The sequence below is a fragment of the Amblyomma mixtum genome, chromosome 5 (genome assembly GCF_055824585.1).
Source record: "Amblyomma mixtum isolate Tamu chromosome 5, ASM5582458v1, whole genome shotgun sequence".
In the NCBI taxonomy this organism is placed as follows: domain Eukaryota; kingdom Metazoa; phylum Arthropoda; class Arachnida; order Ixodida; family Ixodidae; genus Amblyomma; species Amblyomma mixtum.
This window is the reverse complement of record NC_143016.1, coordinates 35351428-35379077: the sequence shown is the minus strand read 5'-3', so window position 1 is coordinate 35379077 and position 27650 is coordinate 35351428. Positions and strand designations below refer to the sequence as shown.

Here is a 27650-nt window from a genome sequence, read left to right as displayed (position 1 = left end):
AAATAAAAGTTTTCTGTAGCCATATCAACATTTAACATGACCTCATACAGGCAACCCTACCCCGACCGCAACATGTTTCGTAGTATGTGTACGTTTTTATATGGTATGGTTGTTAGGTTGTTAGGTTAGGCTTAGCAGCCCAACGCCGAACCAATTGAGTCAACTCTGCGGGCGTTTACCATTCTTCGAAAAACTAAGCTCTCGACAGTGACCACACTTTAACATTTCTTTAACAATTGTTTACTCAAGAACTGCAGATACTGGCAATTAATCCGGAGTCATTCACTTTCTTGCATATCTCATCGGTCACGTGTAGCTCCGGGACGTTGGACGTCCCTAATCGTAACTTTCCTTTAGTATGCGTGAAATATGTTCACAAAGCGTGTTTTCTTTTTTTTCAAGTTGGCATAGAGCGTGCGCATCAGCTCTTGGTCGCACACGAACACGAAAACAGCCGGCCGTGGCCAGTGGCGTCAAATGCCTCTGCGTCGATGCCCTCGCACGCCACGAACGCGAGCGAACAGCTCACGCGCTCGGATTGCGACGTGCTCGCCACCGTAAGCTGAGCAGCTGCCCACGGGAGAGATCAGATGTGCGCGACGCGGAGTCTGGGACGCAGGCATTGCGCAATGCGCGGTCGCAGCGAACAGCTGAGGTCACAATCCAGCGAAGAAAGACGCCAGCTGTCGTGTCCGAAGCGCGGGCAGCCGTAAGCTTGGAAATATGTTTGCGTCTGCTGGAGGCGTTCGGGCGATTTGGTGGGCTCGAAAACTAAGGACGGTTGTTATGGTCTCAAGTCAACGTTGTGTTACGAGATAACGTGCCAAGGTTCAGACGAATCGTAGTTTCTTTTTTAAATCGATGCAGTGACAGTGGTCATCTTGCTAATAACCACAAACGTGTCCTGAGATGGTGAATTAATTCATTTCCCTCGCTGGCTTACCTATACCACCCTCGTTCTCCTCGCACAGCTCCCGTTTTTTGAAAAATAACTACACCCTGGCTGTTTTTAAATCCCAGAACATCCCGGATACGTGCACTCGTGTATTGGAGAAGCGCAGCGTGTTCTATAAAGGGAGGGAGAGTGAAGTGTCTTATGCTATGTTACAATGTACACCATCGTTTCCTTGCCTTGCATGCAAGAACAGCAAATACCGCCTTGCGGCGCTTCAGCATCCGCAACACGTATGGTCCTTCTCTCTCTCTCCTTCACTCTCTCTCTCTCATTGCTAGGGGGAGGGGGAAGGAATGAAAGCTTCGCAACCAGTGGCAAGGAGAGGATGTTGTGGGGAGTAACATTAGTTCAGAAGTACGGTTGCTTCGGCCAATCTTCCGCCAGGAACGCCGGATTGTGAGGTGATCCGTTCTTTTGCATTCTTTTCTGTCTTGGTCTTTTCTGTCTTGGTTTCAGCGATGGTTATAGTAGCAGCCGCCTCGTGTGCGCGGGAAACTGTGTCCGACTTGATCCCCCGGTGCTTAATCGTTTTTTTTTTTTCCTGCATCGGCGCCCCCGCATTGACCACAGTCTAATCGGCCCCGCACGCCTGCACTGAATGCACATTTTTTTTTCTCTCTTAGAATTGGTGCAACGCTTCCTAGCGCCGCACCTGTTAGGCAGAAGTCGCGCCTTCTGCAGCCATTAATCACACGCCATACGCAGAATCAGAACATAAGCGTTGTCGGAGTTCGTTGGACGAGAGGGAGATAAAACTTTATTTTGCGCCTCAGGTGCAGGTCGGTTCTGAAGTGGGAGGTTTGGTTTGGTTTATTGGGGTTTAACGTCCCAAAGCGACTCAGACTATGAGAGACGCCGTAGTGAAGGGCTCCGGAAATTTCGACCACCTGGGGTTCTTTGACGTGCACAGACATCGCACAGTACACGGCCCTCTAGAATTTCGCCTCCATCGAAATTCAGCCGCCGCGACCGGGATCCAACAACCCGCGTCTTTCGGGCCAGCAGCCAAGTGCCGTAACCACTGAGCCACCGCGGCGGGGCTCAAGTGGGAGGGTTGAGGGTGCAGCTCGACGCGGTGTAGGGGTTATGTGGGCCACCGGAAGTGCCCGCTGTGTTGGGCGAAGAGCAGCAGGAGAAGCGGCCCAGCTCTCCCAGCAATACGAACGCAAGGCCGATGGGGGGGGAGTGAGAATTCGCCTGGGTTTTACGATCATGCCTTCACGCGCAGGTTCGAAATTTGAATCGGTTTTTGTTTTTATTAGTGGCTATTTTTAAGAAAAAAATTAAAAAAAGTGCCCGTACGTGGTTTATCTTGTATTGCAATATGTGGGCGTGCATTTTGCAGCAGGAGTTTCAATGAAGGAGGCGCCGAAGCTTTGACCTGCTGATAACAACCATCGTCATCATAATCAGACGCTTAGGCTTCAGGGCCGAACAAAGGCCGCTCATGATAACCTGCAATTACTTGTGTTAGCGCTCGCTGCATGTATGCACGTCAATCAAGCATATTTCCCATACTCTTCCCTCGGCGAGGCTTCCCGCCGTCCCCGATTACGTTTTACTGCTCTGGCTATTTACTCTGGCACACCGCTTGTCAGCCACGCGTATCAGAGATAACAACTAAAGGACATACCGGAAATTACAACTGCGGAGGGCTCAGTGCGGAGGCCGATTCACACGACTGTCCGTTCGCCCGCGGCCCGCGCACTACGTGTTCGTTTGTCACCACACTGAGAGGCGCGCTGTCGGCCCGCGGACTGGTCAGACAAGGAAGGCTTTGGCTCAGGTGCGGCGGCCCGCGAAGATGCGTGCGCTAGCTCTGGCAACTGGGGCAGCAAGACGGCCCAGGCCATTGGGGAATTGGACAAAGGGTCACACCCGCACCGCAGTACTTCCCCCGCAGTTCAATAAAGTTTTTCTTCCATTCAGTCGCACAGTCATGGGTGGGGAGGAAAAACCAGTTCGGTCAGCGTTGTCAAACACTAAAATAATCTGGCAGCTGTGGTACACCCAGCGCGTCGTCTGCTCTTTTGGTCTGTCGCATCCGCTTGACGTCATCAGATCGCAGGCCAGTTTTTAGTGCCGTAAGAACACGTGATGCGCGGGCCGCGGCCGAACGGACCGTCGTGTGAATCGGCCTTTAAAAGAACAAAGGCAGGGCGTAATCTTTTTGTGCAACATCTGCTTCCACCTGAGAGACATTTTGATTTTTGTTTCCTTATGCGCGCACGAACGATTCGTGTCATTTGTATGCGGAATGCTGGTACGATGACCTTTCAAAATACTTCTTTGAAGTTGAAGAAAAGCCGTATGTGCGGCGCTTTGTTTTGGGTGTTTAACCGGAGTTGCTTACTCAGATATACATCGCCGCTATAAATTTTTACAAGTATAAACAAACGAGTTGCTTTTCCCGATGCAATTAAGGAAGGTTCCTAAGAAGGAGTAGATTTCAATCAATGCAGCAATCACTCATGAGTAATTATTTCTGTTAATTAAAATTGAATTAGCCCCGGACCAGGACGAAGTTTTCTTTAACATGAAGTTTCTGAGAAAGCTGCATAGCTTTCCTCTGTAGCCGTATAGCAACACTCAAGTGAATGATAATGAGTAAATGGGCCATTATTTGTGTTTCTTTTTTATTGCTTATGTGTCCCTCTGATAGCATTACGCAGCTGTCGCGTACACACTGCTCAGTTCCACACATGAAGGTCGCATACTCGGAGCGCTTGTGAGATAACTGATAAAATTGTTACCACGATAGCAACGAGTAAGCGGACAAATCATTCACCTAAGGTTGCATCACAGTAAAAGCAGATAAGATATTGAGCGCAATACAGGCGCCAAAGCGAGCGAATGGCCTCTAAGCGGAAAATAAAGAAGATAGAACAATGGAGAGACAAGACGAAAACAATGAGCTAACAGCGATCGTTTACAATGGCGTACAATCAAACGAAGCTGTCGGCGCGGGCACTTCATTAATGAATTGAGGCAAAAATGATCAGCATTATACACCGGCCACATTTTACGGCGTGCATATACTTATGAAAGCAGAACATTTTTGCAGTTTTTGGAGTTTCTGTCTGACAATCAGGGAACAAGTGGGTTTTAGGGTCGTGCTGCGTCAGCCTTATCTGTTGCGTGGTCCTCCTTCAAATTTTCACCAGAATGCGTGGTGTTAACAGAAAATGTTAACAGAAGATGTGGACACCTGCCCGAGCTTACCCTAGTTACTCGGTAGCAACTCGGTTAAGCTCGGAGGAACGCCGCGCAAGCTGCAGCCAATGGGAGGAAGCTCGGATAAGTTCGGGTAGTAACTCGGGTAAGTTCGGAGGGGCGCCGCGCCAGCTGCGCGAGAGGTTGCTCTGGTATATTCTAGGCACTATAACATGGGTCGCAAAGTCCCTACTGGCTGGCTGTGGCAGGAACAGCCACATGCTAGTGCAGTGACTGCGCTGGTAGAGGCACGAAGACTCGCCGCCATCTATGAATGTTACGTAGAGAATGACCAATTCTGCATATGTGGGCACTAAACCGACGGAGCTCCGAATTGTGTGCGATTTGGTGGTGACCAACGCGTACTATGTTACACAAACCACAAACGCACCAACGGAAACAGCAGTAGTGCGAAATGCCTTCGCATTCATAGCACGTAAGCAGACTTAAGTGTCCTGTCAGTTTTTTTTTTATTGTGCTAATCTGTGTCGTCTTCTGATAAAGGGAAACGTTTACCTTGGCTGCCTATTACAAATGACATAACCCACTGCATTTGATCAGAGTAGTGACCCGGAAAAAAGCGGCTTTGATATTTCTAGTTGCTACCTTTTATCGCTTCTGTAGGACTCTCCCAACTGTCACTCGAGTTTCCGTTTTTTCTCTCGTTTAGTCCACCCCGAAGAGAAAACAAGGTCACAGTTCGCACAGTGCATAAAGACACAGCACAAACAGTACCGCTGTGGAGAAGAACAGGCTACGGTTTCCTTTGCCGTTGGAGATGAGGTTGATCTCTTGTAGAGCTACATTCTCCATGAAGACCACCAAGAAGCAGCCTGCGATCAAGGAAGAAATCATGGCCAGAGTCATAAAAGACATCCACTCGGCGCTCTCCTCTGCGGCCAGGCCGCACATGATGCCCAGTGGTGTCGCGGAAGCGTATAAGAGCGCGACTTTCAATGTCTTCCAAATGCCACACCCCGTCCGAAGACCCATAGTGCCCATTACCACGGCGACGACAGTCTGGCTGGTCACAGTCGAGAGGTATAAACGCGCAGCACCGTACACGGTGCCGCCGATATTGAAACCCTCGACAAAGAAATGAATGCTGGCCAGAAGTGCAAGCTTAATATAGATAACGCTTGCCAGAGGTCTCACGTCGTACGTAAATGCCCTGTTTCCCAAGACGAACCGCTCCACAGTCCGTCTGCACGCTGCCTGCACTTGCACGTCCTTGTTGATGGAAAGGAAGACAGTGTTCATGACATGCGCGAACAGAACTCCCGCTGCAGTCATGTAGTCAGCGACGGGTATATGAAAGGTGACAGCGGATTTTTCGACCATTGCGTTTGCCAATGGTGCCATCCTGATGAACCAGTGAGCGAGGCCAGCTCCTGCGGATGCGCTGATGCACTTGTTCAAGACGTTCGAAAGCTCACACTTGCTCACTCGAGGAGCGAGAGCTTTCATGAGTAACATCGGGTACAGATACGCAGCTAGGACGACGGCAAAGGCTACAGGCACTGCGAAAGGGCTTGCCAACATAATATACATTCTTACGAAGTGCCAAATATTTTTAACTTTTGCTTCTTCCTGGCTTCAAAGTACTCCTGATACTCCGCCAAGCGCGTTCATCTGTTTCATCCAAGAGCAGCTTCTGAAAATCCCGCCAAAACACGCAAGACAGCTGATGTCATTGAACCTGTCATTGTTATGCCATCTAACGCGCCAACGCAACAAATTAAAAGCCTAGGTCAGTGATTCAAGGTACATTATTGAAAAATAAAGCGGTCTGACGATGAATACCAACATCCGTTTGAGCGAAAACAACCGCTACTGGCGTGGCCATCGCTGGCGCGCAGAAACTTCCGGCTGGCGATTCAAAATGGCCGCCAGAAAGAGAACGCAAGAGGAGAAAAATTTAAAAACTCTTCGAGAACTCGCTGCATTACCCGCAAATAAGCAATGTTTCGACTGTCATCAGCGGGGGCCAACTTATATAAACATGACTATCGGATCATTTGTCTGTACGTCTTGCAGCGGAATCCTGTAAGTGATTTTTCTTCTCGCCAACATCGCTCTCGAAGTATGCGTAGTTAGGGCTACACGTTCTGTCTGCCACTGTGTGCCCTTCATTCATTTTCCTTTCGAGTGCGTGTCCGCGTGCTCGGGAGGCGGCTGTAACGGGTCCTTAACCTGTACTAATTGGGGATGTCGGTACCATGGGCGAGTCTGCCTTGTAGCCATGTAGGTGTATCGTCCATTTGGCAAGCTATATCCTCGCCGGATGATGTATTTGGGGTTGACTAATCATACGGGATGTTACTGGGGTTTTAGTGTAGCTGTAAATGACATTTGTGTATGTGACCTTCGGTCGTTTGGCGTAGGATCGGGCGGGCTCTTGAGCTTCGAAAGAGACCGGTCTCGACGCGGGATGGGTGTTCATCCGTGCTCAAAATTATCGGTTGGTATTGGCGCTGTCAGCGAGCAGGAGGTCGAACCGATAATTTGTGAATTCCCAACCGTGCGCTTCCCGTCGTAGTCACTGCATTCCTCCGTGTCAGTGTTTTTCTTGTACGCTCGGTTATTGGTGACAGTGCGTTTTCTTCGTTAAAATGTTTTGAGATTGAGATTGTTACATGGCCACAAAAGTGACTGACGTGAACAGAAAGTTGCGTCTTCAGTTGTTTTATTTCGTATTCTCGCGAAATCCCTCAAGCGAAACTGCTTCAAATTGGAAGCTCGATTAAGACTTCCTTGTTAGATTGACTGGCTGTGACCAACAGGTCGGGACTGTTCAGGTAAAATTCCTAATTCACTGACCAAAGTATGGGACCAGCAGGAACTAAAATTAGCCAAATGCCTTCTCTTGGAAATTTTTCTATGAGCGGTCCCAGCTTAAAATTTGCACCTGGAATCATGCATCACCATGAGTTACTGACTGATATCTAGAGAGCTGCTGGTGTGATAACATTGTCATGACGTTCACAAAGAAAACAGTTCCCCTCTAAAATTACTCGGTTAATTGCAATATAAAGGAAAAAAATGGAAGAATCGTTCAGGTTTTGACTGATATGTATTGTACAGCACGCGAAACAGCAGCTGTGCTGCTTTGTTTCTGTTGACTGCTAATGCTTCCAAACTCGTGAAAGACCGCACAGCGGAGACAGGCCATCTGTAAAGAGAGGGCCTTGCCCTGCTGTTTGAAGGTGACATTTCAGCTTGCCTCCAAACTGCTTGTGCTAGCTTTAGATTCTATTAGTAAGGCCAAAACCTCTTTGAAGAACCACCTTAGCTTTTCTTTCATTCCTTTTTTTTTTCTTAGAACATGTTCACTTTTTAACCTTACAAGCTTTTGGTTCATGATGCTTTCTTCTTTTGATGTGTAGTATGTGATGTTTAAATTTATTATCAGACCTGTGAGGTGTCCAAACACAGAACACTAAAGTGAATGCAAAGGAAATGAAAGTTTCTCTGTAACTGCTAAACTGACTGCCCATTCACAGGCTCTGTGAGCTCTGGGGGAAGTAACTGTACTTATAAATATTACTAAAATGAATCACTGTGGCTGTTAAAAAAAACACTGCTTGCACATGAAAATGACTTGAATGTACAAAGCAGCTATGAGGCAGTGTAGTGGTCAGGAGGTATCTATGGGATGAACTTGCGTGGCCTTAGCATAAACTGAAACAGGGCATCAGCCTGTGCATAAGCTATGAATGCTTGCCGTACTACCCAGTGACAGCGCGTGGATAGTTTATTTAAAATCAATGGTGAGTATTTTATGTTCACAGAGACTTCTGAAGGATTGTATTGTCCAATTAACTTTTTTTAGTTCCGTAGTGTGTAGTAAGTAATAATGTCGATATTTGGGCTAGTTGGTATGTGGCTGCGTTGCAGAACAGCATAGTAAATGTGGATAAAGTAGGCGGTAAACACTGCACAGTACTGACTTTCAGCTGGCTATCCATTTACGTATGATGGACGTCTACTGACCGTGTTGAGCTATGCCGGTATCGCAACAGTCCTTCCCCACGTGTTCTTCTGACTTGCAAACTGTGAAAGAAAAGTAAAAAAGTACCTTAAAAAGGGCTATGGAGTTGCTTGGTAAACTGGTAATTGCAACTATAGGCCAGCTCCTTTTCTGAACGCACACTACACAGTTCTTGTTTGACAGGCATTTTGTATGTTTTACGATTGCGTGAGTGAATACATAGTTGAAATACGGCGCTGTGTGGTGTCTGTTGTGTCTTTGGCCCTCGTTTATCAGGCGATTTGGAATTTTGGCCACGTGTTGTATACTGTCCAACTTTTGTGGGGTGCTATGAATGCCTTTGAAGCACAGGGCACTCTGCTTACTCTTGGGTTCTGACCACCACTGTAGTGCTATAGCAGCAGCTTTGCAGCAAACTTCAATTGGGTTGTGTGGTTGTAGTCCACACCTGGGAAGTCATAATAACCTTTACGACCCGTTTATGATGGTGCATGTGCATGCCATGTTTCTAGGGCATAGGCACAAAGTTCTCGCATAACGATGTTTTTGCCTTGCTTGACATTGGCATTGTAAGCTCGAAAATAAATAGAGCGCAGTGTGGCTAATCAGTTGCTAGCCAATTTTATGCTATCAGTTTTGGTTTCAGTCTGGAGAAGTTTGTGTGCGCCTCCACCGCATATGAGAGCAAGCAGCCTCTTAGGTTCGCATCACCAGTTTCTGACAGACAGATGCAGAGATGTCTTGGTTTCTTGCTTTCTCGGATTGCATGTTGCTCGATGTCCATTGCCGTGCGAGTTGAAATGTCAAAGGTTGTCACCAGCCAATATTGAAAACCATGATAAATGACATTTCTCTGAAAGCTTTCTATGGAAACTTGCTGGATAGCATTTCTGTATGCTGAGGAAATTAACCATACCCTTTCTTGAGCACTGAAATTTCAAATCTGAACCTTGTTTTAGAAAGTAGAAAGGAAAGAAAAAGTTGTTGCTCCACGAGCACAGAGCACATAGTGTGGTAGAGAGAATTATTTTCGCTCTTCCGTCGCTCTGTTGACCTAAAAGGTCAACCTTGAGGTTGACATCTGTGCTGTGCTTCACCTGGCTGCGCTGCACAGCTGTTGGTGTTCAGTTTTTCTACACTTATTTCCCCTTCTTCAGGTGTCACAGTGCTCATTTATTTCCTCCTTGCTGTTTTCATTTCAGCCGAGGTTTAAACCCTCCACACCGAGTAAAATCCATCACCATGACAACTTTCACACCTGAAGAAATAGAGCAAATAAAAAACAAAGGGAACGAGGTGAGCAAATCCGTAGTAGGTACCTGTAAAATAGTGTACATACCCACAGCCATGTTTGTGGTTAGCCAAGAATGTTGTAATATTTTATGATAGCAAAGGAATGAATGACAGTGGTCGGGAGTGGGGGGAGGGCTGGACAAAAAAAAATGAGTCTCGCATGCGTTTTCAAATGATGAAATGATTGTAGTGCTGGGCCTGCTAAAGTGTTGATCTGAGGAGCCCATTTCTCTGTGGATTCAGTGTATTGCCATTGTATGGCTTTGAAAAAGGGTAAAGGGCTTGCTGTCATTTTCTACTGGATGGGTAGAGCTGATAACTCTTCTGTTAAGACATCTCACCCCTTTTTGGTGGGCATAGTTCAATTCTGGCACTGGAATAAGCTGTGTGCTACATGTAGCTGTTCCTGAGACCTGAGTATCACAGCATACCTCAAAACCAATGTATGTGGATTACTCCTACATGGCCATGTTTTGTGTAGCACAGCTGCTGCTTGTGGCTTGGCTTGGCTCGTGGCTTGTCCAGTGCCCCATTATCATTGTTCTGTACAAAACACCCTCTGGCACATTGTAGTCGTGGCTTTGTTGCAGCACTTTGTAAAAGATTATTCTGGCGAACATAATGACATACCATGTTTACTAAACCCCAGGTGGCCGAAATCTCCGGAGCCCTTCACTACGGCATCTCTCATAGCCTGAGTCACTTTGAGACGTAAAACCCCCATAAATGAAATCAAATCAAATCCATGTTTACGCAATTGTAAGCCGGCTTGAATGTCAGCCCCCCCATATCGCATGTCAGGAAAAACAAAAAGAAGGATGAGCCCGTGGGCATATTCCGAAACGAAAATGTATTAGTCACTTGACTACTTGTCCACACTTGCGCCATCGTCCTTACTAGCGCTGCCGCTGTCGTCACTGCTGCAGTCCCACAGCATGTTGTCCTAACGTTGTCGTCCAGTGAAACTCCACTTCGCAAACAACCACAACACTTCATTGCCCATGAAATTCCACACTTGGCAAACAACCGCACGACGATATGGCGTGGAACAGCTGAAAATTTTGTCTCGCTGCAGCCTTCACCCCTGTATCACCCATTCCAAAACATTGAACTTGCCGCCCAGTGCACAGTTGTTCGTTTCTTTGTCATAAAGAATGACAGCCATCTTGAATGTAGGTGTGAACGAGCGCCGAACGTTAACTGCCCTGGAGCATAAATGGTGATTGACGAAGCACTACATATAAAATGTGGTTGGCAGTCAAGTAAAGTTTGTCGAACAGAGCCTAAGAGAAACTATGCATAAGCGGCGTTGGCTCTCCCATCAGCTGCTGACACCATAAGAAGCACTGCTGTTCCAAGTGGTGGTGCTGCCACTCTTAGAACAGCGGCCTTTCCATCAACTTGCGACACTCCTATGAGTGCCGAGTGCACAGCTAAAAGTAAAAAAAAAAAAAAATCCTTCCAAACAACTATGCAAAATGACAGCATGCTTCTGGGTTGAGCCATAGAGAAGATATAAAATTGCAACCACGCTGTAGCATCCCTAATAACTAGTTTGTCTCGCCTTTGTTTATAGCGCCATGCTTTGGTTTCGATTGTAAGTTGACCTCCCCCCAGTCTTGGTTTTCAAATTTTAAAATAGGTCGACTTACAATTGAGAAAAAATGGTAACGAGTATATATGGGCTATGTAAATATATGTTGCTGGGCTACTTATCTTACTTGAGCCTGGACTCTTCATTCCTGGTAAGTCTAAAATATTGTTGTAGTGCCTCTTCTAATTTAAGTTCTTGTAGTTGAACTTTCATGCAACAAATGTGCAACGAGTGTGAGTTTGCAGTCATGCCTCATTAGTATAGACACTTTAGTTTACTAGTAAAACTGTCCGCCGCCGCGGTGGCTCAGTGGTTATGGTCCTCGGCTGCTGACCCGAAAGACGTGGGTTCGATCCCGGCCGCGGCGGTTGAATTTCTTTGGAGGAGAAATTCTAGAGGCCCGTGTGCTGTGCGATGTCAGTGCACGTTAAAGAACCCTAGGTGGTCGAAATTTCTGGAGCCCTCCTCTACGGCGTCTCTCATAGCCTTAGTCGCTTTGGGACGTTAAACCCCATAAACCAACCAACCAAAACTGTCCATAAAGAGAATCGTCCATAATAGCGAATCATGAAAGGAAAAAAAAAACTTGGAACAAATACTTTGTGAATAAGGTCTGCTTCTATACATTGTGGTGCACTGTGAACCGAAATCCAAATTATTTTGGTTGCGATTATTTTAAAGCAGCATAGTTAGAACCAGCTTCGTGAGTTGCATGATTATGTCGTATGGTGTGCTGACATGTCTCCTACTATGACTGTTCATATCTTGTGAATTGTTAGTGCAGATCGGTACACATCCTATAAAAAACAATTTTCTATGCCTTGTGCTTGGCGCATGATAGTCTTAGCCGCTTATGCGCCATTAAACCCAACACAACACAACAGTACAGATCCGTACTCAGTCGGCTGACAGGTTCTGAACCCATTTCATAATTGAAGCTGCTGAAGCTTCCTTCGTGCCTACTCTGTAATGCGGCAAATGGAATGACGCATCGACCAGGCGCCTTACCAGTGTAATGTGCGAAACCCTGAAGCAAAAAAAGGCCATGACTAAGGCATCTGCACATTCTCACTTCTTTTCACTGCCCTTAAAACAGAGGGAAGGAACCGTGTGGTTGAGGTACTTGAGCGTTTGTTCAGATCGTTGCCAATAAAAACGCAACAAAAATACACCGGGACCCAATTGGACTCTATGCATTTTCACCCTGTCAACTGTCCGAACTGTGAATTTCCATATTAAAGAAGCTAATATTAATTCAGAAAGTCCTGCCCCCTTGGGAAAATTGTTCATAATTCGAGTTGTTCGTTGTTAAAGGTGCACTGAAGAGGAATCAGAACTCGTCTTTTTGCCGCGGGAACTCGATCTACACGTTCCTAGCATTCTTAGAAACTGCAACTTATTGCCCTGTGTGGCCGATTTCCCTGATTAAATCGAATTAACGCCCGGCTCCCGCCTTTTTTTTTAATTCTGCCTCGTACGGTGGGCGGAGTCTACCAACGCGGGTAGTGCCTTTCAGCTAGCTCCGAGGAGGCTTTGCTTTCGCTTCATTTTGTTTTTTAGGTTTCCGTGAATAAATAGTTTCATTTGCAGATAATATAACCGCAAAATAAGCCCGCAGAAATAAAAATACGCGCGGACTATTTGCTTCTACGGACTACTACGTATTACTCCGCCGATGGCAGAGCGGCAAGCCGCCACGGGACTGGGTGAAGGGCATTCCCCGCGTTGGTCGACTCCGCCCACTGTACGAGGCAGAATTAAAAAAAAAGGCGGGAGCCGGGCGTTAATTTGATTTAATTGCGAAAATCGGCCACACAGGGCAATAAATCGAAGTTTCTAAGAATGCTTGGAACGTGTAGATTGAGTTCCCGCTGCAAAAAGACGAGTTCAGATTCCTCTTCAGTGCACCTTTAATGAGTGTCATATTAAAAGGGCTCTGAAACACCTTCCAAGGAGAGCACATCAAGTCGCTCAATCACTGCATTGTGTTGTCATGAAAGCCTGAGCCAAATAATACACTTCCACACGCAGCAGAGGACCCGCAATCACGCGCGGAAGTTGGCAAGCCCTCCCTGGTGGCTTTTTCACGCTCGCATCCTCCTCCGTCGCTCACAGCAGCATATACAAGTTGAGAGGCGGCTGTTGGTTCAATTGTTTCAGATGTCGGGCAGCTCTGTTCCCGGAGGTGGGGCCGGCGGAGGATTGCCGCCCTTCCAGTGTGCAAAAAGTGACGAGAGGAGGGGGAAAGGCGCGAAGACGCTGAAACTCAAATTTTGACTGCAGATAACTTAGCTTCTACAAGCACGTCAAAAAAATTATTGCTGGAGGATATTCGTGAAGCGGTGTCCTTTACCATCCCTATCGTACCATAGCTTTATAGAGTCCCTTCAGAGCCCCTTTAATGGGACACGACTGTACACACCTTATTTATTTATTTACACAGTACTGCTAGCCTCTAGGTGAGGCTGTAAGCAGGAGCGGGAGAAGAAAAAAAAAACATAAGTGACATGCGCAAAACAAATCAAGGCACAACACGCTGCCTTCAACAAATGAGATGCACTCACGAGCAAAAATAGATGAAGGAAAGTTGCGTGCAGAAACCCAAAAAAATCTCAAGAACACTCCGTAATCATCAATTACTATCCGACCGCATTCTGACAGCATTCATAAATGCTTCAGTAGTAGGGCATTCTACAATGCTGGCCGGAAGCCGGTTCCACTCACGGACAGTTTTTGGAAAAAAAAGAGTTAGCGAAGGTTTGAGTGTGGCAGGAATAATCTAAGTTTTTTGCTATGATGCGATCGGGTGGTTCATCGGTGTACAGGCTCTATGTAATTGTGTTTTCTCATACCTAGTTTATCATGAAACAGCAAGTGCATGTATTTTAATCGATCATACTGACGCCATTTTTGTAAATTGTCTAAACCTGCCTTTTTTTACTAGAGTAAAAACCTTACCTGAGGTTATCAGCAATATATTTTTTCTTAATTACTTCTGTCTTTATAGTCTTCATAGCATTTTCTAGGATGCATTCTAGCTATATAACTGTTAAATTCTGCACTGTGGTTCTTGATGGATATCGTCAATTGTCATCACACTGGTCTTCGAAGGTACAGTATCTGTTTTTGTGTGTCAGGTCACTGCATGTCTAAAATGATTTGAAGGTGATCATATTGGGCTTGGCTGTATAAAATGCTCCATTGCGGTTGAGGGATATGTAAAGGTGAAGGAAAATCTGAATCTTGGCCTTTTGTTCAATCCTGTGACATGTTTGAATATCTTGATTTTGGTCTGAGTAAGTTGCATTGCAAGAAAAAAAATGTGCGTGGAATGACAGGACTTCGAAAGGGGACACAGGCGTTGACTCTTAAATGCATTTCCAGTGGAGAAACACCATATAGCTTCATCTGTGATCATAACTTGTGTTGTTTCTTTTTTTGTTTTCTATACAGTGTTTATAAGTACAAGCTGGCCATGTTAAACTTGCACATGTTGTTCCTTTCATTTTAGCCTCTTTAATCGCCATTTATGATCGTTTTTCCAGAAAAAATACATGTGAGAGTTGGCTCTTGCATCGTCCTTTTCTTTGTCCTGGTCTTGCTTTTCTTTTGCTGTCATGCTGCAGCAGCCGCGTTTCGATGGAGGTGAAATGCGAAAAACATCCATGTACTGTGTGATATCAGTGCATGTTAAAGATCCCCAGGTAGCTAAATTAATCCAAAACCCTCCTCTAAGGCATTACCCGTAGCCCCCATGGGCAGCTTTCGGACATTGAACCCTACATACTGTACTATACCATCTTTTTAGAATTTTAGAATCTTTTTAGAACCTCAGTGTCAAGTTTTTAGCGGGACTACAGAAAAAATATGTACCAGCGAGGAAACATAGCGGCCAAATACAGCACTTGAAAAATAGCATGTCATTATCTGCCACTTATCTTTATTTCTCTTAAGAGTAACATGCCTCTCTGAAATTTGCCAGGCTTTGTTGCTCTTGTGATTGTTTTGCACAGAACGCCCAAAACGCGATGGTTCTCCATCTGCTCGAGCATCTCTGTGGCAAGGGGAGAGCACGCTGAGATTGGGCTAAATTGCAGCACACGTCAGCTTCCACGCTGTTCTTGCGGTGACCACTTAACTTCTACATAATCCTCATCTTTTGGATTCTAGAAACTGAGCCTCTTTAAGTTGCAGTGGACAAGCAAAAATGAAGACAGCAGAAAAAAAAATCTTTGGAGCTAGTCCATGCAAGCATATCTCGTACAGCGCTGCTTGCGCGCAGTCTCTCTTAGCATAGTTCTGTTTTTGAGCCCTTGGTTGTTTGTGCTCGCGCCGCAGTGGCAGTGGAACAGCACCAGCAGCAGCAACAAAATTCACTCCCTGTAAGCATGCAGGGCGTCAGTGCAGTCGGCATCGATGCAGCATGCGGGAAGCTACCAATGCCGAGGCAGTCAAGTGCTGACGGGCTGTAGAGCAGTGTAGAGACCCCTATTTTGGCCAGTGTACCACATGAGCTAAGTGTATGGTGTCAAAAATTCTAGCACGGGGTAAAGCACTAAGGCATGATGTGACATATGTGACGTGCAAAGCTGGAGTGCTGCCACAATTTCGATGAAACGACCAAGTTGTTGTTGCGTGGGTTCCTACAGGAGTTAAAGCGAGACTTGCCCACAGCTTGGCAGCTGGGAAGACGCAGCACTTGGAAATGTAACAGTGGGGTTCTACTGTGCAAACTCTCTCAGGTTCTCGCCTGGCTGATCTGAGAGAAATGTCCTTGCATCAGTGACTGATTTTTCTCATCTGCCTGTTTGTGTTGTGCAGTATTGCAAGTACGTGTGGCTGGGCTTGTACGACTCGCGCTGCCCAATGGAGCCGGACTCCAGGGACGAGCAGCGGACGCGGGACCTGATGATCGAGAAGTATGAACGCAAGCGCTGGTACGTGGACCCGGAAATAGCCCTGCAGAGAATGCACGCTGACCAGCAGCAGCAGGGGAGAGCAGCCGCACAACAGCCCCAGCCAGCGCCACCTCCGCAGCAGCAGCAGCAGCAGACCAACCATGTGCCGCATTCCAACTCTGCCGTCATGCCCGACACCAAGCCGCTCTCCAGTCTGCTCGGGAAGAACAGCCTCCCTCTAGTCATTCACAAGTCGCAGGTGGGCTGAGCCTCTTGATTCCACTGAGCAGTTTGTACTGTACGAGTGCCATTGAGAGAAACTAATCTATATATGTGCCATTGACCAGGAGTTCGGGAACTGGATTCTGGAGTGCTTATTTGGTTCCCTAAGGTGCATTTACCAGGTGTTTCAGAGAAGCCCGCCTCTAATTTTTTTAATGGGTTTTTGATGTAAAGACAAGCTTTTTGCAGCATAGTAATGCCAGTGTCGGAGAACATCAAAAAACAGGTGAATGATGTTTAACGATTAAAGTGGTTGACTTAATCGAATATAGTTTACTTTTTAACAATTGCCGACAGGCACCTGATTGCAATTAGAGATTTGTAGCCGGCCCTTAGTAATAGCTATAACAGTTCTTATAATTTCGAAGGTGCAGTTAGTGTCATCATTGTGGCTCAACAGATTTGGACCATGTCTTTAGCTGGTAGAAAACCGCAAGCCTGCAGGGAGTGCAGAGTGACATCCATCAAATTGCCTCTCTCTGTGGCAGCATGCCACAAGACAGTCACTCCTCTGCCACATGGTATATTGCCAGAGAAGTTCGGGATTTGATGGATGTCACTTTACACTCCTCGTAGGCGCACAATTTTATATTGGCATGAAAAATGGCCTGAATTTGTTGAAGCCACAGCGGTGAGGGTAATCGAGTTCCTGAAATTCTAAAAAAAAAAAAGGATATGGCTGTTAATAATGTATGGCTGAAAATCTGATTGAAATCAGACGCCTATCAGTAATACAGTTGAAATGTTAAATATTAGAGTTTAGACAAATACATTGCTAGTTAATGGGATTGTCTGGTTTTTTTGTTTGTCAACACTGGTATTACAATATCTTAGAATGCCTCTCTTTCCTCAAAAGCCTTATTTTGAAAACTTAGTGTGGGCTTCCCTAAAACACCTTGTACATCCTTGCGTCCCAGCCCTCAACCTTCCCTTTACCCAGTTTATTTTGGGACTAATCATGGTGTAGTTGCTTATACTAACACTGTTTCACTTTGCAGCCAGTCATCATTAACAGCGTTCAAGAGGTGCAGTGCATCTGCATGCTCTTTTTTGCATGCATGTTAGTCAGGAAGGGATGGGAGTCAAGACAGACTGGGTTCCTCAGCACGTTATGCACACCATTGGAGTTCCCAGAGGTTAAAGAGTTGGAGAAACCCTGACTTAGACTAAGCACTGCATACCCAATCATTTCATACTTTAAAGGGAAGCTGAAACGATTTTTTGAGAATTCGAGGTTATTCAAGAATTCGAATCTATCAAGCTTCTAGGTACAGCATGCAAAGTATTTTTGCACTAGCATTTAAAATGGTGACATAATCACGATTAAAACCGCGACGATGTTTCAGCTTCTCCTCACTATGTTGGAGGAGTGCGAGGAAACTCGTCAGTGACGTCATTGTTGCCGAAATTTCAGATGTCCGTTGCCTACGCCTGTATGCTGCTGTGCGTCGTCAGATGGCGCCAAACAATGCATTGTGAGCTTCCCCTTCGATGGCGTCGGTTTTCATCCATGGAATAACCGTTTCTCCGCTGGAAACGTAGTGCTGTCTTCCGTGATGTCATTATCGGCACCTCTGCCCGTCGCTGTGCACTTCAGAAAAGCTGAACGCCGACGACGAATTTATTCGGCGATCACGCCACCATTTCAAATGCTAGAGCAAAACGATTTCGCAGGCGTTACCTCCACATTTTGCACATTCGGCAACCTTAAACTCATCGAATTCTAAAACCGCTTCAGTTGCCCTTTAATGTTGCATATATGAGGTATTTGCTTGAAGGAAGTTATCAAAGTAAACTTTGTTGTTCAACCTCAGACGAAGGGAATGCATGCTTCTTGCTATGGAGATTAACTTATGATCATTTTGATCATTTAGAAATATTGTTTCATTTTCTGTCTTGTGCAGCATTTTTACCCTTAAGTCTTCTGTGTATGTCATGTTGGTGACGTAGTACTCGTCTTATAATGAGCTCGCTCAGTTTATTCTACAATTTACATTTTTTTTTTTCCTGAAAATTGAGTCCTTGGTTTTCTACAAGGTGTATAAACGGGAGCATAGGTTCCTTTGCACGGGGATAGGCCAAGAAAAGAAAATAAAGGGCCACTTCTGTTAGCAACCTGGAGAATGGTACTATTGAAGCTTGTCATATCTCACTGTGTTTAGTATTGTATCGTTATGCTGGTGTTGTTTAGCCTTATTGAGATCACATTTTTTCTTTTTTTTTCATCTGCTCCTGTTTTTGCAGCCCACAACACCTAGTTCTGCAACTTGGCCAACACCCATTTCATCAGCTGTGGCCACGACGACAACCAGCCAGCCCATGTTCAAGTCAAATGTCGACATCTTTGGTGCTTTCAATAGTGACCCATTCAGCCCGGCCTCGGTCAACTCTACACCCACAGGTTAGCAAAGCTGGCTGCTTCCTCGTGTTTTCATTCTTGGTTGCCATGGTCACAATTTGTTGTTGCTAGGCTGATTATGTGTGTGCGATCCGTGCCAAGTGACCACAGCATTAAACCTGGGTTCATGTTTGTTTTTTGTTTTTTCACTCCCTTTTGGCCCTATGTAGTTCCAGCGAAACCTTCAGCTTTTTCTGCAAATGGGAACTTTGCCAATTTCGACACAGTTTTTTCATCACCTGGTGAGTGCAGTATTTCCCATCCCTCTCTTAACCCTCTTCACTTCTTGAGTCTGCATGCGTAAGTCATGGTCCATAGAAGAGACTGTTGGGCCTGTAAGGTGTTTTTTTCTTGTATTATGAAAAATTATAAAGCTTCATGTTTGTCAGAGTTTCTTTCAGCTATTACTGTACGAGAAGCTTCCTTCAGAGTTCATGACATGGCTGTTGTCCACTGTAGACATTTTGTGTTGACGTACTGTATCGTAACTGAAAACTCAGTGATGCCACTACTGTATATTAAATGCCTGAAGTGACCTTATGGAGCTTTTGGGCACAACATGCCATAAAAAACAAAGTACATGTATCCAGCGGCATTCGGCACGTGGTGACATAGGCTGCATATGCACCATTGCACTGTGGGTCATTAAACGGTTCATGGCATGATTGTTTGGCATGTTTTTAGGATTTATTTATTTGACTTTGAAATATACAACTGTTTCGAGTGCTGCAGCAAAAGGCAATATTCTTGCCTGACAAAGGCCGCAGCACCCAAAGCCTGTGTACACTCTGCAGCAAACAACTCGAGCAGTACACGTGTCGAGATGGAGGCCAGTTGACATCCTCTCAGGCTTGCACGTCTAGAATTTACCTTTCATTGGCATGGTTCCAACTGGCCGGCTGATTAGGCCTAGTGTGAGTCAAATGATTGAAGGTCGCGTTTAATTGCGATGTAGATATAATTGGGTGGTATAATTCACGCATGCAGATATGGTGATCTCAGCGTAGGCGGTGCATCACATCTACCAGAATGTCGTCTTTGGACAAGAAACATTACCAGCACATTAGTGTGTCGATTCACTCCGCATCCATCCCGTGAGATTCACACCCGACTCAGTAGCCTCGCAGTGTCCTGTGAGGTGGCAGTGCTGGGCTCGCATGGAGGATTTTTTCCCAGCTTTCTGTCGATGCAATGCCCATCGTTCTTGCATTGTGTGCGGAATATTTTTGCCGCTCATGTACATTCTTGATGAAGATCATGTCTGCGTGCATTCCCGCTCATGGGCTTCTGGCACCTGCATCTTAGTTACAGCTGAGCACCGAACAATCTCATTCGTGCTGGGCCATTCGGAGCTATGCGATGGAGCCAGAGCCTTTGCGGGAACTGACAGCAGCGGAGAAGCGCGCCGCGGCTGCTGAGCTGAAGTGGCGGTCTTGCCAGAATGCAGGCATTCATGAGCACAAAGCAGTGGCGCGTCTGCATAAGTGACAGTATGATCCGACACTGATTGGGAAGAATGGCGAGTACATGCGACAGAAGCGAAAGGCGGGACTGAACTGCTTACGGGAAGCAGAGGCAAAGTGTGAAAGGCATGAGGCTGAAAAGTTTGAGCGTAAGGCACAGTTCTAGGCAGCGATGGAAATCTTGCAGTGGGCAGACCATGCTGCAAACCACACAAAATGGCGAGAGATTTGAACCAATAAATTAAACTATTATTGGTGTGCATTCATGCTATCGCAGTCTGTGGTGGGCCGGGTGCTCATTTTGATTTCGACATCTTTTAGTGTGAATCAAGTTTCTTATCTTGAAATTTACAGGTAGTCTAGTGTTTGCATTGGTAAACATCTGTAAATGAGAACCCCATTATTTTAATTTTTATAATGAAAGTCTCGGAATGGATCATTTTGGTTTTGCTAGAGCTGCACTTGATGGACTGGAATGTTAACTGGAGTCAGCAAGCGGAGTTTTACTCCATTTCATGCGTCACATACAGCGCTGTCAAGGCTAGCGCTCTTGTTTGTGTTGCCTATATCCACGATAAAAAAGTGATGTGTTTCTTGTGGTGAGAAACAGTAAATGCGTTGCCTGCAGGCTTTTTACATGATACATTTGTTGCAAGCTGGAGTAAATGTGCTCTTATTGCCGACTGTGTGCTGTCTCTTTCTGGTGCCTTTACTGCTTGGCCAGAAAACAAATGTCACCCCCCCCCCCTTTTTAGGCTACTTCCGTACCTTCCACAGTGTTGCACCTCATGTATGAGACGGAGTATAGTTGTGTTGTAATGCGTGTGGTGTGACACACTGTGATCTTTCAGGAAACCGAGAGCCAACATCTGCCGTGGCACCCACAGTAGTGACGAACAGCATCAACAGCAACCATGTTGGGGACACAAGTGGCGGTGGATTTGTGGCCTCCTTCCCACCAATGTCCAGTCCGTTGGCTGCAACGAGCACGCCGTCAAGTGTGACCCTGGCTGCGGCAGCCGGCGGAGGGGAGCCACAGACCAAGGTGCCTCCGGCAGATCGGTACGCAGCCCTGGCTGACCTGGACAACCTGTTCCACCAGGAGAGCCCACAGCCACCGCCATCGCTGCAGCAGCCACAGCCACCACCTGCCTACGCTGCACCAGCCCCCCCTGCATTTGCAGTGCCTCAAGGTGGGTTCACGCATCAGGAAGAGAGGGCCACTGAACCCGAAAATGCGTGTTTTGATGTGCTGCATTAGAAGCCGCATATTGAGCATCCGCCGGTGTCGCCATTTGTAAGGAGAGCAGGTGGAGATAGGGAATTCTCCTTCTCCTCTTCTAGGGGAATGGAGAGAGAAGCCCCCCCAATAAATGTGATTGAAGGAGTGAGTTTGCAAAATTCTGACAAATAGGCAGTGTTCGATCAGAAGCTTTGTAGCTGCTCAAATGGCTACATGGTACACAAAGGCTTCTAACGCTAATGAATAGTAAATGTTTAATGCAGTTAGCACCCGGCAAACATGACAGTTACTGTACACAAGCCGCCTCTGTGGGTATAAAACAATGGTACATATTTTGACTGAATCTTGTGAAGACGCTGCAGAGTTAACAAAATGTGGCAGAAGGCTGGTTCAACAATATTGCATTCCTACTGGCATGCTACAGGTCAAGACATTCTTGAATTTTTCTTTGCAAAGCAAAAACTTCTTGAATATTAGTGATGCAATGCATTGTCCATTGATGTACCTAGAGTGAGAAGAAAGGTTGACAAGAAATTTAAAATTTATAAATCTGAGAAACAAACAGTTTTAACCTACAGTATGGCCCTAGGAATGCAAGGAAACAAACAGGGTCAAAATTAATTAAATAGTCCTGAAAAAATCTGCTTAACAAGGTGAGTACCTTATTTACTTGATTCTAACGTGCACCATTTTACCGGAAAAAACTCGTCTAAAAACGACATGCATGTTAGAATTGAGTACAAAAGTGTGTCGACACCAGCAACACCCTATTCTCATCAGCATCACAAATTGGCGGCTTGGTACTTTTTGTGCGTTGATACAGTAAAAAGCTTGTTGACTGCAGCTAATCTTGAAATCCAGATAATTCGAACAGCCGGTGCCAATGTAAATATACGACGTTGGACGCTTGCTAATTCGGACACTGTGCTTCTCACATCGGTTAATTCGAACAGCATCATGAAGGGAGACCGCATCCAGGTATGATTGACATGGCAAGCAATTTTTAAATCACCGTACTCAAACATGAATTGCATGCTGCAGAATTGCATGCACCTCTGACTTGCGCGCAATGGAAGGTGTGACGAAATATGGACGGTCCCAGCCTCTAAGAACTGTCGTGACTGCTTGGTTTCACTTTCCGGAGCTATGCGCCAGCCCTTGGCAACACTGGCCATTGGCTGTGCATCTGCCAGCCAACCAAATTACAGCTGCATGCCATTTAGGATGCTGGCCAACGTCTCTGCGCGTTTTTCTCTCTTCCATCCGCATGGTTCTTCCATTGCACCAAAACTGTGCTCGCTTGTTCATGCCATTCGCTTTTTATATGGGAAAAATGAAAATCTGGTGTGCGTTACAATCGATAAATACGGTCTGGAAATATTTCCCCGCAATGAACAAATGCCATGGTTCAGGAAATAATTTAGTAAGAGTACTTCTCGGTCAATATCAGCAGTGAAACTTCGTCTCAGCATATGAAGCGAAGCATACAAGAGGATACAACAGGTATCAGTAAATCAATTTTTTCGAAATTTTTCGGGATTTCAAATATTTGTTTCAGTGTTGTGGGCAAAATGATGCTCTTTAGAAGGTAGTTCCGGCTCTAATGCTGCACTTAGCATGTGAAGGCATTTTGGTACTTTGCTACGACATAAAAACTGTTCATGACCATCAGGCTGTACTTTTTGAACAGGCTGCATTTCTATATTTCTCACATATGCCTGTTTGGTTTTATTTCTGATCACTGGTTTGGTGTGCCTGTCACACATAGCTCTTTATTCTTTCAGAATGCCCACTTGTAGCTCTGCCTTTTGTTAGGCTGTTGTTTCTAGAACCGAAATGAATGCTGCTGTGCCTCTTGTGATTCAAAGCAAAATTTGCTTTGTAGGCTTATATTGGAGGCATTCATTCTGAGCTGCGTGCTTCGGTCATGAGACTGGGTATTCCCGTGGTTTTCAAATGGGTGTCCTGGAACTTTTTCATGTTCTTGAAAACATTAACAGGATTCCCAAGGCTGTGGCTGCTGTAATTAAGGCTTACAAGACCCAATGGAGCCTTGCGCATGTATTTGTGCCAAGTACAGTTACTGATATGGCATCCCTTGAGACAGGTCCAAGGGCAGTTATTGAAAGGGGAGCAGGGATCTCTGAGGCCAAACTGTTGAGCCACTTGGGGAATCGCCTCTCCCCTGTTGTTCACTTTGCGCAGCAGCTGCCGCCACTCCCTCCAACCCGTTTGCGGCTGCCGCTCCAGTGTGGAACATGGCAGCCCCCGCACAGCCCAGCAGCACAGCATCAGCCTTTGTGACGCCAAATCCCTTTGAGGCCGTGGCCCCGACTGCGGGAGGCCTCTTTGGAGGCCTGGACGGAATGGCAGGCGGCATGGGTGTGGCAGCGAATGCGTCCATGTTTGGGGGCTCCCCCAATGGATTTGCCTTGGCCGGCACTCCGCCCCTGGTCCAGCAGAAGGGCGTGGGCTACGTGGGGTGGGGCAGTGGTGGACTGGCAGCAGGACCCGGGGCCATGGTTGCACCGACAGCGGCTTCCACGCCTTGGCCTGCCGTGGGCAAGGCAGCAGGGCCCATGGCTGCAGATTGGTCGCAGATGGGATCTGCAGCGACGGCCAATCCTTTTCTGGTGAGAACAAAGCACCTCGGCTTTTTGAGTGCCATAGTCTGCCTTAACAGAAGCCTGGAGCTATATTTTGCTACAGTCTTCCCAAATGGTAGAAGGGTAATTCTACCTTTTTGTAGTTGTGGCCTGTGATGTCTTGAGTGATAGTGAAACAAGCAATCAGTTGCCAGCTCCAGTATCAAAGCGGGGCAAAGAAGCCGAAAGCATTGTGAAAGTAATCATTACAAAGTTTGACCCCTGGTGTCTGAACTGTTCTGTGAAGATGCTTTATTTGCATTGCTGCAACGTCAAATTTGTTTGAAACAGTTCTGAATTGCCTTGTATGTCTTAGTTATGTATACAAAATAATAACCATGCTAGATGCTGCTGTCTGTCGTAGTTTTATACAGCATGAGTTGCTGCACATATTGCTGCTAGTGAATGCGTCTCTCTGCTGTCTTGCACTTTTTATATGCTCTTGGTTACCGCTGAGTGGCGCAATGTCCCAGATTACAGAAGTGGTAGCAGTGCAGGAATGGCCTTATTGCTAGATGCTTTTCATTGCTGCTTTGCTCCTGCATTGCCCCTCGTTCCTCTTTATCTCGGTGCTGGGTAGTCAGCCAGAATCTCTATGGTTAAATTTGCTGCCATTCTATTATGTCTTCACTCTATCTTTCCCTTGGATTTTGGGTGTGTAATGCCAGTGCAGCTAAGAAAGGCATAAAGTCAATCAAGTCCCACATTGTAATGGTAATGAGGATACACTAAAATCTCGATCATACAGATCTCACGGGGTCACGAAAAATAATCGTGTCATCCGAAATGAGCAAAATTCGTGTGCAGAATTTACGCAGCTCTCTTTTTGGCTGGCGGTGTTCACACCGCATGACTGATGGTGACAGCATCTGCGACGTTGGGCCCTGATCACAACGTCGGCGATGTATGGACAGCGAAGTTCAGAGGAGTGGTGGATCGGGCTAGTTGGCGCACGTCTGACATTTTTCGAAAGCAGTAAAGCAACACGCACAAAGAAGGAACAGACAGGGACGAGCACTAGTCCCTGTCTGTTCCTTCTTTGTGCGTGTTTTTTTTTTTAGCACTTTCGAAAAATGGGCAGCGAGCGAGTACTTGGTGCTCAAAGGTGGAGCTACTGCTCACGCGTTTTTATCTGAAATTTTGCCCATTGCACACGATGCACTCTGGCGAGAGCATTTTACGAATTTGTATCAACCGGGATTGTATTATCGAGATTCTACTGTACCTTTGGCATGGGGCTTAATGTCGTGTTATATCGTGTGTTAGGTGGAATGCTCACTCAGTAGCTGATGGCATGCCTGTTGAAGTGTATGATGTGGGCAATGCTAGGCTGCTCTTTATTGCAAGATCAACAGTGCTTAATTTAACTTTGGGAGGGGGGGGGGGGGGGGGGGCATTGAAACACTCTGTGCATACTGAACTCCCCAAACACAAGTCCACTTGTCGAAACATTAACTAAGCTACCTGAGGCTTCCCCCTTATTGCATTATGCCAAGAAGAAGTGTTTTCTCTTTTCTTTTTTTGCTCTTCTAGACTTGTGGAGTGTGCATTTTGTCTTGCATGATTTTCATTCGGTAATTCCTGAGCAGTGTCTTTGAGCAATGTGTGCGCATGTGCTGGGGAGAGGGGCAAAAAACGGACTGCCTTTACGTTTACCCTGCATGCTTCCACACTGTCCCATTGCAGAGTGGTCCCATGCCAAGGGCCAATTCCAGCAACCCGTTCCTCTGATAGCAGGCTTGCAACCTGAGCTGGAACCATCCATCTTGAAGAGGGACACTGACCAGGAACAACACGCTACTAGGAAGAAGGAAAAGCGGCGCCATCTCTCCTACTTTTTTTTTTTACACATAGTGCCCCTTCTTTTGCCTAGGTTGCACATAGCTGTGTATCTTCTCGCTGGACAAAGTGGACTTGTTTCCGCGTTGGCGAGTAACGATTATGCCTTCTCCAGCTGCTCTGCCTGTGTTTATTCTACTTTTTTGCTTTTTTTTTTTTTACAGAGTGCCACGCAGCAACTTCTTCTAGTCTAATTTTTTTGCCACACTGAGAGAGAGAGAGAAGCACAGTCAGTGCACAAGATGCAGGTAGGAAGAGAGAGAGAGGAAAGTAAAGAAAGAAAAAAAAAACGTCCAGGGCGTTCTTCTTCCTCCCTTTTTTTATCATTGTGGGCATCGAATGTTGGAGAGAAGCATTATATAGTTGTGTCTAACCATAATTTTTTTTTTTTGCCGCCTTACTGCTGTGTTATGTGAATGTTTGTTACACGTCTCCCTCTCCTGTTTCCTAGGACTTTACATAGTTGAAAGCTACCTGCTGCTGCTTTACGAGCATTTTGTTACAGAAGTTGTGAGGGAAGGGGGAGAGAAAGAGTGAATGGATAGTGCAAAGAAAAAAAGTCAAGTTGGTTGTGAACTGCAGTAGAAACTATATTTTTCTTTTCTTCAAGGCTTGTCTTATGTTCACAACCATGTGCAACTTCTGGAAGGTGTGACTTTACATGGGTGGACAGTTTTCTTCACCGTGCTTCCTATATAGGCTGTCCACCTCGCCAATGGCACAGAAATTAGATGGGTATATTAAATTACAGAAGCTCTCTTCAGCGGCCACTGAAGTCATTCTCTTGCGTTCTTTTCTTTGTTTAGTACCTTGTGTGATATATTTCATATTGAATGTGGCATGCATGTTGCTGTTTACAGCCAGCGAAGCCAAAGTTTCATCAAAAGGCCTTTGCAGACAGAGATTAGTTAACATTGGAATGCAAAGTTCTCAGAGGGGGATCGTCTGGCCCACCGACCTTTACTGCACGTCTTATGAGGGGCCTCGTGCAAGTGTGGTGCAAAACTGTACATTTTGCACATCCAGACACAGCCACCTTGAAGGATGCAAATGAACCCAGTGATTTAAGCTGTAGTAGCAGATGCCAGGCTTGTTGAAAGCTATTCAGAGCATCCGGTTTCTTCATGTACATATTGGAGATTTGTTTTAAAAGATTCTGTATCATATCTGTTGGAAGTACTGGAATCATGAGAATGCTTTATTGCAATTTTTTGTCTGCAATAAATAGCATAGCATGCTTTCATAGAAATGGCCTCATGCTTGTTTTTCCTCTGCAAGAAGGAATGTGATGCTAATGTGTGCTTCATTTTGTCAGTGTTGTTTAGACCTACAGCGCGGTCAGTATATTGGATTACGTGTACGAGTCACCAACCCATTTTTCGGACACCAGGGACAGGAAAACGTATGATGAATTGGGCATTTTGAAAAATCAAATTTCGTCAAAAAAAGAAAATCACTTCAACTTCTAAATGCCAGTATGGTGGAGGAAAAGGTCAATAGTTTTATGAACATTCTGAGGCTTCACTTGACTCGTCATATATTCAGACGAGTGGCGATGAGTGATGATCGGCAGTCGATGGCTGCACTGCTGTCAGCACGTCGCAGACGAACGCGCGGGATGGGACAGTGAGTGAGTAAACGTTTATTGAAGAGGATGGTGGCTGGAGCAGAGTCGAAAGCGAACCCTACGCTGTGGGAGCTGTGCTGCACCTGCCATACAAAGGGCCCAAAACAAGAGGTTGAAGATTTAGATAAAGATTAGAAAGCAGCACTGCCCAACACCAAGGGAAAGCACTCCATCAGCCTTCGTAGAGTCCAAAGCCAACCTCTGAATTG

At 46.0% G+C, this 27650-nt stretch overlaps 1 protein-coding gene across 4 annotated transcripts; it reads left to right on the top strand.

Moving 5' to 3' along the window:
* The first annotated feature begins 1250 nt into the window (after positions 1-1250).
* On the top strand, positions 1251-27063 carry drongo (Arf GTPase activating protein drongo). Of its 4 annotated transcripts, none has more exons than XM_089543904.1 (8): positions 6029-6214; positions 9362-9455; positions 15868-16203; positions 18471-18627; positions 18795-18866; positions 20939-21280; positions 23539-23963; positions 25662-27063. In XM_089543904.1, the coding sequence occupies exons 1-8, from the start codon at positions 6051-6053 to the stop codon at positions 25704-25706; spliced, it is 1635 nt and encodes a 544-aa protein (XP_089400030.1). In that variant the 5' UTR covers positions 6029-6050; the 3' UTR covers positions 25707-27063. The 4 variants fall into 4 exon arrangements, with proteins under 4 accessions (XP_089400032.1, XP_089400031.1, XP_089400030.1 ...); XM_089543903.1 differs by having other exon boundaries at positions 6030-6214; positions 23536-23963; XM_089543906.1 differs by lacking the exons at positions 6029-6214; positions 9362-9455 and adding an exon at positions 1251-1356 and having other exon boundaries at positions 23536-23963.
* Positions 27064-27650: the final 587 nt, after the last annotated feature.